At 52.1% G+C, this 9,983-nt stretch overlaps 1 protein-coding gene across 1 annotated transcript; it reads left to right on the forward strand.

Moving 5' to 3' along the window:
• Positions 1-472: 472 nt before the first annotated feature.
• LOC101349261 (keratin, type I cytoskeletal 14) lies at positions 473-4,670 on the forward strand. The gene is made up of 8 exons (XM_004390327.1): positions 473-1,000; positions 2,227-2,309; positions 2,875-3,031; positions 3,195-3,356; positions 3,440-3,565; positions 3,660-3,880; positions 3,972-4,015; positions 4,573-4,670. Exons 1-8 carry the CDS (start codon positions 473-475, stop codon positions 4,668-4,670), a joined length of 1,419 nt encoding a protein of 472 aa, XP_004390384.1.
• Positions 4,671-9,983: the final 5,313 nt, after the last annotated feature.

A 9,983-nucleotide genomic window follows, 5' to 3' on the forward strand; every position in this document is an offset into this window, starting at 1 on the left:
CAGCCAGCTATCAGTTACCTGAAACTGTGGGTTTCCTCTAACATCTAAGGGGATATTAAAAGCCCATCCAATTAATGGGGAACCAGCAGGTCACCAGGTTTATGATCCCGAGAGGCTCTGCTCCCTGTCACCCTGGCTGAGCCCAGGTGCGGACTCCTGAGGCCGCAGTTCTAGGGGCTTATGGAAAGTATAGCCTGCAGGTCCACACCTCCCCGTGTGAATCATGCCCAGCAGACAAGAAAGCCAAAAACGCCCCAAACAAGTGAGTTTACGGTAAAATATGACAGACATGACGAGACGAAGGAGAGGAGGGATCTGGCTGGGAGTTGGCACTGCCCGCGGTGATGAAAGCCAAGGGGAATGGAAACTGCCAGGCCCGCCTTCTAGTCATGAGTATAAAGCTCTCGCATCCTTTTGCACCTTACCTGAGCACCTTTCTCTTCTCTCTGCCAACTCGCTCCTTCTCGGCACCATGGCCACTTGCAGCCGCCAGTTCACCTCCAGCTCCGTGAAGGGCTCCTGTGGCGTCGGCGGCGGCTCCAGCCGCATCTCCTCCATCCTGGCTGCAGGCTCCTGCCGGGCCCCCAGTGCCTATGGGGGCCTGTCAGTCTCCTCCTCCCGCTTCTCCTCCGGAGGAGCCTACGGGATAGGGGGTGGCTATGGCGGTGGCTTCAGCAGCAGTAGCAGCTTTGGTGGGGCTCTGGGTAGTGGCTTGGGCGGAGGATACGGTGGTGGTCTTGGTGCCAGCTTTGGTGTTGGCTCGGGTGGTGGCTTTGGTGGTGGCCTTGGTGGTGGTGATGGGCTCCTGGTGGGCAGTGAGAAAGTGACCATGCAGAACCTCAATGACCGCCTGGCCTCCTACCTGGACAAGGTGCGTGCCCTGGAGGAAGCCAACACTGACCTGGAGGTGAAGATCCGTGACTGGTACCAGAAGCAGCGGCCTGCTGAGATCAAAGACTACAGCCCCTACTTCAAGACCATTGAGGATCTGAGGAACAAGGTTTGTGGACTGGGCAGCGGGAGGTGCCATCCCAGCTACCTCACTCTGGCAACAATAGCTGCTTAGGCCACTGGCACTTTAGATTCCTAGCAGGATGGACTCCAACACCAGATCTCTTCTTCCGAGGCCCTGGACTCCCACAACAGGACTATGTTCTCCATAGTGGGAAGATGTTCAGCCCTCCTCAGCCTTGTGCCTACACTTCTTGGCTCCAGGTTCTCAGACCCTGTGAGACCAGTGGTTCCAGCCCTTACATTTTATAGAGGGAGAAGGTGAAGATTGGAGAGGTGCTGTGACCTGCCCTAGGTCACACAGCAAAGTAATGGCAGAGCTGAGGCTAGAACCCTGGCCCCCCACCTTCCAGGATGGGAGGCAGCTACCTGTTCTCCAGCACAGGGGTGGAGCGAGGCTGTAACGGGACCAGGCTAGACACTCAAACCGCTCATTAGTCTGGGCTGTGGTGGATGCCGCCCATGAGCCTTGGCACCAGATGGCCCTTCCCCACAGTCAGCCAGGCAAGGAAAACCCTCAGAGACAACAACTGTATTCCCTGCACAGGAGGGGGCCTGGGTGGGCTTGTGTCATCTGACTCCAGCCCCTGCCTTCCATGTCATCCAAAGCCCTCCCTGCTGACCCCACTTCCCTTGCCTGGCTCTGCTGCCTCGCATGGATTAGGGAAATGAGATAAAGAGAGACGGGACTCCAGCCAGTCTCAGGGTTCAGTCTATCTGATTTTCCTTCCGCTGCTTCCTCTTTTCTAATCCTCTGTGCAAGTTTGGTCTCATAGCTTGGAAAAGTCCCACTGGAGGTCCCATGCCCCACGGGATTACAAAGGAATGTAATCAGCTGCAAAGGACAGGTTTTTGCAGAGAGAGGAAGATTCAGAACAGGAAGGGGGTCAAGAAAGCCTTTCAGTCACTCCCCTCACCTTTAAGCGGGGAACTTGATCCAGACCTGGCTCGGGTGTCACACCAAGTTAGTGGCAGAAATGGGACCAGAACTCAACTGCTTTTTGATTTGAAAGCCAGAGCTCTTTCTACCCACTCTGCCCACCACATATTAGGAGACTCCTCGGTCAAAGCTGAACCTCTTGGTATTATACTTTAGGCAGCTGTGGTGAAGGCTTAGGTGTCTAGGGGAAGGAATGCAAAGGCTAATGCAAGCCGCAGTGAAGTCTGGCTAGTGAGGTCTGTTTGACGAATGACTTATGTTCTTCCATCCTGCAGATCCTCACAGCCACTGTGGACAATGCCAACGTCCTCCTGCAGATTGACAATGCCCGCCTGGCTGCTGATGACTTCCGTACCAAGTGAGTTTGCAGTGGTGGACCAGAACCGCCGGTCTCTCCAGGGTGGGCATTTTTGGAGCAGTGTTTCCAAACAGCTGACCGGTGCCAGGAGGGCTACATGAAAACCCACTGGGGAGCTTGTAAAAATATCAGCCTCTTGGGCCCAACCCTTGGAGCTCTGATTCAGTTATTTTTAGCAGGCTATCTGGGTAATTCTGATCCACAGCCGAGTTTGGGAACCACTGCTTTAGGGAGGGGTGCTCCCCACTTTCCCAGCTGCCTCTGAAGTGCAAGAGGTGGCCATGTTTGGAGGTCTTGTGCACTATTGCTTGCCTAAAGCTATGAGCACCACCACCCTGGTCCACATTCTGCAGCATGATCACCTACCTTATTCCCAGTGCTGCCAAGAATGTTCAGCCTGAGCGATCAATGGGCACTGTGTCCAACCATGTCATGTTTAGGATCTTCTCCACAAACCACCCACCACAGAGTGCCAGCTATGGGAAGACACTGCAGGGGGAAGAGAACAAAGCCTTTAGTGTGGCCAGAATGGGTGTCTCATTTCTCTTCTCCTGGGTCATTTCAGGTATGAGACAGAGCTGAACCTGCGCATGAGTGTGGAGGCCGACATCAATGGCCTGCGCAGGGTGCTGGACGAGCTGACCCTGGCCAGAGCTGATCTGGAGATGCAGATCGAGAGCCTGAAGGAGGAGCTGGCCTACCTGAGGAAGAACCATGAGGAGGTGAGCACTAACTGGGAAAGGCAGCTTCTATAAGCTGGGAGGGAAGAGATGGACTTGAAATGATGAGAGGGCATTCATCAGGCCAGGAGCACCTTTGACTAGGAAGCCTCAATCTTTTGCCATGGGGAAGCTCCTGACTGTGGATTGTTCTCTGGTTGTGTAGGAGATGAACTCCCTGAGAGGCCAAGTGGGCGGGGACGTCAATGTGGAGATGGATGCAGCCCCTGGTGTGGACCTGAGCCGCATCCTGAACGAAATGCGCGACCAGTATGAGAAGATGGCAGAGAAGAACCGCAAGGATGCCGAAGAATGGTTCTTCAGCAAGGTAGGTGCCATTTGAGGTGGAATGAACCCAGGAGACCTTCTTTCCAGAGGCTCCTGGTGTGAATGGTGTTCTCTTTTCTCCAGACAGAGGAGCTGAACCGCGAGGTGGCCACCAACAGCGAACTGGTGCAGAGCGGCAAGAGCGAGATCTCAGAGCTCCGGCGCACGATGCAGAACCTAGAGATCGAGCTGCAGTCCCAGCTCAGCATGGTAGGAATGCTGCCAGGCATGGGGTGGGCCAGGGCCTGGGAGGGAGGCATTGACCACCCTCATTAACCCCTGGTCCTCTTTCTCTCCCTTGCAGAAAGCATCCCTGGAGAACAGCCTGGAGGAGACCAAAGGCCGCTACTGCATGCAGCTGGCCCAGATCCAGGAGATGATTGGCAGTGTGGAGGAGCAGCTGGCACAGCTGCGCTGCGAGATGGAGCAGCAAAACCAGGAATACAAGATCCTGTTGGACGTGAAGACACGCCTGGAGCAGGAGATTGCCACCTACCGCCGCCTGCTGGAGGGCGAGGATGCCCAGTGAGTGCTCCCATCCCCCCAGTCCATGTCCTCATTGCTCTCTTTGTGTCCACCATCTGTCTAACTGCTCTGCCCCTTTCTGTCTTCACAGCCTTGCCTCCTCGTTCTCCTCTGGCTCTCAGTCTCACAGAGATGGTAAGACCTTCCTCCTCATCATGTCTGGGCTTGGGAGTACCCTGCCCCCCAGCAGGTCTAGGGAATTGATTAGGGGCTTCTTGAAGGACTGAGCTAGACTTTGTGCACACAGTACCACTTATAAACTGCCTGGGTAGAAGAAATCATTCTTCTAGACCATCCTTACGGTTAGGAATTCGTGGTCTCCTTCCTTTACTTCTCCTGTTCAGAGTCTGCAGTGGCTATGACCCCAAGGCTATGGTGGTCAGCATCGCATATGGCTCTTCCTGCCAAGACCAATCTATCTGGGTGGATTTGGATGAACCAGTTGGGTCTGAGTTCTTAGGAAGCTCCAGTCTGAGGGCACAGACTCTGTCCCTGACCTGAGGGAACCCTAGTCTGAAAGAAATGTGCTGATGGTATCAGTGCTTGGGCAACAGGGGTTAGTGAAGTGATAATCAGGGGAGAGGGCAGGGAGACAGGTTCACTTAAATCCTCTCACCTCCTTGGCTTCCCCGTTCCTGATTTCCCCATTGCTTGTCCACCTCTGGTAACTCCTTCTCTGCCCTCTTCTCCAGTAACCTCCACCAGCCGCCAGATCCGCACCAAGGTAGTGGATGTGCACGATGGCAAGGTGGTGTCCAGTCATGAGCAGATCATTCGTTCCAAGAACTAAGGCTGCGCAGCACGGCTCAGGCCTAGGAGACCCCCTGTGTCGCCATAGATATCTCTGGGGGATCTCCTCTTCCACCCTCCTAGCACTTCACACCTGGACCCTGCTTCGCCCTTCCCTCAACTAGCAATCAATAAAGCTTCATTTTGTGAGTTGCACAACTCCCGCCTCTGCCTGGTCATTGGTAGGAATGGAGGTGGGAGAAAGCGGGGGAAGCATCTCTTTGGAGCTAGTCACAATACCGGGCTATGGCCTCTGGGACTGGGAGAAAGGTTTGGGGGCGGGCTCGGCTCAGGCCCCAGGATGGCTTTCACCATCTCAAAAGGTACAGATAAATGTGTGTACCAGGTCATATGTGGTGTCTTCTTCATTCATTCACTCATTCATTCATTAGTTCGTTGATTCACCAGATATCGAGTGCCTGTTATGTGCCAGGCACTGTGCTATGTTAAGGGTTCTTAACATTTTTGTGATAAGTGATTCATTTGAGAATATATTGAAAGCTATAGATCTTCTCCTGTTCCCCAAATAAGCACACACACATCTGAAAACAATTTCTTGGTATTCATGGACCCCTTAAAGCTCATCAGTGGAGATCCATGAACCCTAGGTAGGAACACATGCTCGACTGACAGTCCTATCTCCCTTCGACCCACCCAATCCTGCCTACAGAACTGGATTTGAATCCTGCCTGCATTTAGTTGTTGTCCTAGGGTAAGTTGCTTATCATCTCCAAGCCTCAGTTTCAACATCTGTAAGGTAGGCTTAATGACAGTATCTGCCTCATGGGCTTGTTGGAAGGATTAGCTGGAAGAATGCATGTAAGGCCTCTAGCATAGAGCCTGGTATAGTGAAGGCTCAATGCATGGCTGCATTAATGATCCTGTGTGTGCTTCCTCTTGTATGTGGGGGCTATCTGCTCACAATGAAGGCATTTTTTAGAGGATTTGGGAACAGACTGAATGATTTCTAACCCTGGCTCTGTTCCATATTAGCTCTGTGACTTTGGAGAATTTGAGTCTGGGTTTCCTTACTGTACAGTAAGGGTGATGAACCAGGCTTCTTTGAGTCGACATGAGAATTCAATGACTTAATGCTCATGAATAGCCAGGGTGGTAGGAGCCTCCCCTTGGTGGGGAGTGTCTTTTCCTCTCTTTTGGGGGTTGGAAAGGGAGGAGAAAGGGGAGCAGCCTCACCTGAGTGAGTAGAGAAGATTCCAGAGGTGGGTGGGGTTGACCGCCCGAGGCTAGGAAAGAGTTGGCCAGTCACTAAGCCAAGTTTAATAGCTCATTCATTTGAACAAACCTTCTAGGGGGAGTCAGGGGTGAGGCTGCTGTTAAAAACGGCTGTTTGGACAAAGGGGCTACACGCCTGGCTGTTGGATCAGACAACCTGAGTTTGAGTGACTGGCTTGCCATTGACTAGTCTTGAAGAGTTTGGGCAAGATACCGAACCCGACTTTCTCCTTTAACTGGGGAATAAAATATTTTACTACATGAGGCTGGTGGAGGATTAAATGAGCTCATGCAGGCAGCAAGTTTAGCATCGTGCTTGGCACATAGTCAGCACTCTATAAATGGTAGTGTAACAAGATGAGCTATTAGGAAAAGAAATGAAGTGATGTTGGTTTCTCTTGTTCCCATCCCCACCCCAGGAAAGAGGTCTGCTTTGTGTTCCTGAAACTCTGGGATGTCTTTTTACCTGAGTTTTTGCATTAAAAAGAGTTGATCTGAGTGGTCCCTGGGTGAGGGTGGGCCATACTGGAAGAGAATGACTAGAGTTTAGGAGGTATGAGGGAATAACTCACAGGGAGGAGGGAGGTTTGAGAGAGCTTCTTTGGAGATTGGGAAGGATGGGGGTCTGTGAGCTCTAGAGGTGGTAGGACCCTGGTGAAGAAGGGCTACATGATATCCCTAGGGATACTGGACCCCAGGTATCAGAGTTCCTAGCTGGGCAACAAGCTTCCTGCTCAAATGTGGCATGGAATCTGGGAAGTGGTCCACATTTGAGAGGCAACATGGACCTGGACAGAGAGCAAAACATATCAACAGTCACAACTGGGAACTGAAGACAAGAGGACCCACCCCGAATGCTCTGGACTGGGTAAGAATCCCCAGACACCACCTGACCTTGGAGGTGGTGCCAGAGAGTAAAATTCCCATCCCCAAAGAGAGTGATACAATTTGGAAGGATAGAAATGTGAGATTTCTTAGACTTGCATGCAATGAGTTGAGAGTCACTTGTGCTAGAGTGGCTGCCAGTACTGTTTGGAGGGAGAACAGGGAAGAATTGGGTTTGCCTGAGGATAAAGATGGCAGCCTGAGGTCACCTGGCTGAAGGCAGACTCAGAACTGGGAGGGAAGGAAGTCAATCAGTAGGCTTAGAGGTGGTCCCACCCTGCACTCCCAGGCCCAGGAGGAAAATGGCAGACAGGGCAGCTGTCCCAGAGTACTGTGTGGACCCTACTACCCTCTAGGATCCCCCCACCACATACCTGACTGGGAAGGGTGGAGCCAACACTTTGGGTCCTGTTACTGGACAGTGCTATTGACCACAGGGCCTGGTGGTCATGAGGACCCAACTAAAGACCTGGGACCAATAGCTCTACAATGGCAAGACTGTACACACCCCTTGAAAAAGATCCAAGATCTAAACAACAGGAGACAAGGAAAGCTACTCGATAGCACAGTCTAGTGGAGGCAGAAGGAGTTGCCTCTTGGTGTCCTGGGACAGGTCACTTGACCTCTCTGGCTGCACTTTCCCCTAACGCAATGTAGGAGGCATGATCCTCTCTCCGCCCTCTCAGGACATAGGACGATAGTGCTGGGATGGGCTGTGGAGGCGCCTCCTCCAACCTCCTCATCTTTGGGAGATAGTGTCCTGCCCCAGGTGATACAGACTGAGAGTGGACAAGTCCAGCTGGGTGCTCAGGCCCCCTGGTCCCTGACCAGGCTGTGCCCAGCCCTAGATGGCCCCTTCCAGTTCTGTTCTCTCGGGGTTGGGATGAAGGTCAGAGTTCAACTGGACGAGCACAAATTTTTCCTAGTTGACTCCAAAATTTTTGTTTTATGAGATGGGGCTTGCCTTGAAATTCTGAGTTCCCTTCAGTTTTGGGGGCTCTTTTTACTAGGAAAGGACCTCAAATGTGTCCAGAGAACTTTATAGGCAGCAAATGGTATCTTTCCCTATGGTCACCTGATCAGGTTAATGGCTTTTTCCCAGGACCACAGATGACCTGGTTTGGGTAATGTGGCCAACTAGCCCTGCAGGGTGATGTCAGAGCAGGCAGCCCCAGGAGGCCCGAGGTTCAGGAGGTTGGGAGCCCCAGTATCCTAGCTGGCCTGCACCAGAGAGTTCCCAGGCTCATCTCATGGAGTTTGGATGCTGTCACAAAGGGAATAGGGGTAGCCAGGGACTTGCAGGGGAAAGGCCTGGCCTCAGACAAACACAGTGCAGGCACCACCTCCTCCTCTGTTGTCCTTGGCTGGGCCAGCACTTTCCTGTGGGGCTTCCCTCTGTGGCACTGTGAGGGTTGGGCCAGCCCTGGGAAAGAAACCTTTTGTCTTTGAGGTCCTCTGATGGATTTTGAAGTGACTCAGTACAAATTTTGGGGTGACTCAGGAGAAAAAAAAACAAAAAACAAAACCACTGGTGGTGCGGTGGTTAAGAGCTGGCTGCTAAACGAAAGGTCGGCAGTTTGAATCCACCAGCTGCTCCCTGGAAACCCTATGGGGCTGTTCTGCTCTGTCCTATAGGGGCAGTATGAGTTGGAATTGACTTGATGGCAACGGGTCAGCAAAAAGAGACATATACAGATAGAAACAGAAGTACATATAGACAGAGAGAATCAGAGAGATACAGAAAGAGAGAGAGAGAGGATAGTGAAGGCCCTATCCATCATTCATTCATTCACTCACGCATATTTACTGAAGCTTACTGTTCTAGGTGTGGGGGACATAGGAGTGAATTGAGACAGATTGCATGAGGAGAGAGACAAAGTAAGGAGGAAGGCAGAGAGGGACTTAGAAAGTGTGGGGTGGGGGATTGGGGCAGAGAGAGGGGGCCCTGCACCTTGTGGCTGTCTTAGTTCCCACTCCCTGGATGACAAATCCTGGCTCCACCCACTGCTGGTTTAGCTCTGTGAGTATGGTCAAAACACTTAACCTCTCTGAGCCTCAATTTCCTCCCCTCTAAAATAGTTTTAATGTTTGTACCTGCCTCACAGGGTAGCTGTAAAGAGTGAATACGGCAGTGCAGGCCTTGCCCGGAATACTGAGGCCGTCCCTTGATGGAAGGAGCCATGCTTCTCCAATCTTAGTGTGCCCTCCTCCCAGTCCCCCGCTGAGCACAGGTCCTCATGTTAACAGGAGCGCAATGAAAACTGGAGGATGAGAACTGATGATACGCGAGAAAGCTGAGAGCCCAAGTCATCCAGACTGTCCAAGGGGAAGTCAGGGCAGGCACAGTGCCAATGACAGTGAAGAAAATGTCCCACTGTGTGCCTTGCACCAGGGGCTACACAAGCATTAGCTCTTCCAAAATCCTTAGCTTGGTCTGACCCATTGCCCTTTAGCCACGCTGGCCTTCTTCCTTGCAGCCACCTTGCTCCTTCCTACCTCAGGATATTTGCACGTCCTATTCTCTCTCCCTAGGATGTTCTTCCTCATTTCCCTTCACCTGACTTATTCCTACCCACCCTTCACTCAGGTGTCTCTTTCTCAGGGAGCCCCTCCCTGGTCCTTCAGACCTGGCTACACCCCTGGTTATATGCTCCCCATGCATTTTCCCACCCATAGCACTCACCCCACAGGAGGGACCAGTCCCTGGAGAAGGACATCATGCTTGGTAAAGTGAAGTGTCAGCGAAAAAGAGGAAGACCGTCAGTGAGATGGATTGACACAGTGGCTGCAACAATGAGCTCAAGCATAACAATTATGCGGATGGCGCAGGACCGGCTGGTAGTTTGTTCTGTTGGACACAGGGTCACTATGAGTCGGAACTGACTTGATGGCACCTAACAACGACAACAACACTCACCCCAGTTTTGCATTATGAATCATTTTTTGAGAGTCTGCTTTAACCCATAACTGTCCAAGAAGGTAGGGGCTATGTCTGGTTTGCTCTTCACTTTATCCCTGGCACGTCATAGACTGTCTAGCATACAGTAGGTGCTCAATAAAGAACAAACCAGATTTGCAATGAGGAAAGTGAGTTTCAGAGAAGCGAAGCAAGTTTCCCAAACTAAGTGGAGGAACCTTTAGACCAGACCTGTCTGGCTTCACAGCCAGTGCCCTTCACGTCTCTGCTCAGCAGGGC

Source organism: Trichechus manatus, unplaced genomic scaffold (assembly GCF_000243295.1).
Source record: "Trichechus manatus latirostris isolate Lorelei unplaced genomic scaffold, TriManLat1.0 scaffold00294, whole genome shotgun sequence".
Lineage (NCBI taxonomy): Eukaryota > Metazoa > Chordata > Mammalia > Sirenia > Trichechidae > Trichechus > Trichechus manatus.

What these genes read in the sequence shown, in the direction of transcription:
- LOC101349261 (XM_004390327.1), top strand. Translation starts at nt 473, where the DNA reads ATGGCCACTTGCAGCCGCCAGTTCACCTCCAGCTCCGTGAAGGGCTCC. An exon ending in TTGAGGATCTGAGGAACAAG is followed by an intron (nt 1,001 to 2,226) that starts GTTTGTGGACTG and finishes TCCATCCTGCAG; the next exon opens with ATCCTCACAGCCACTGTGGA. An exon ending in TGCAGTCCCAGCTCAGCATG is followed by an intron (nt 3,566 to 3,659) that starts GTAGGAATGCTG and finishes TCTCCCTTGCAG; the next exon opens with AAAGCATCCCTGGAGAACAG.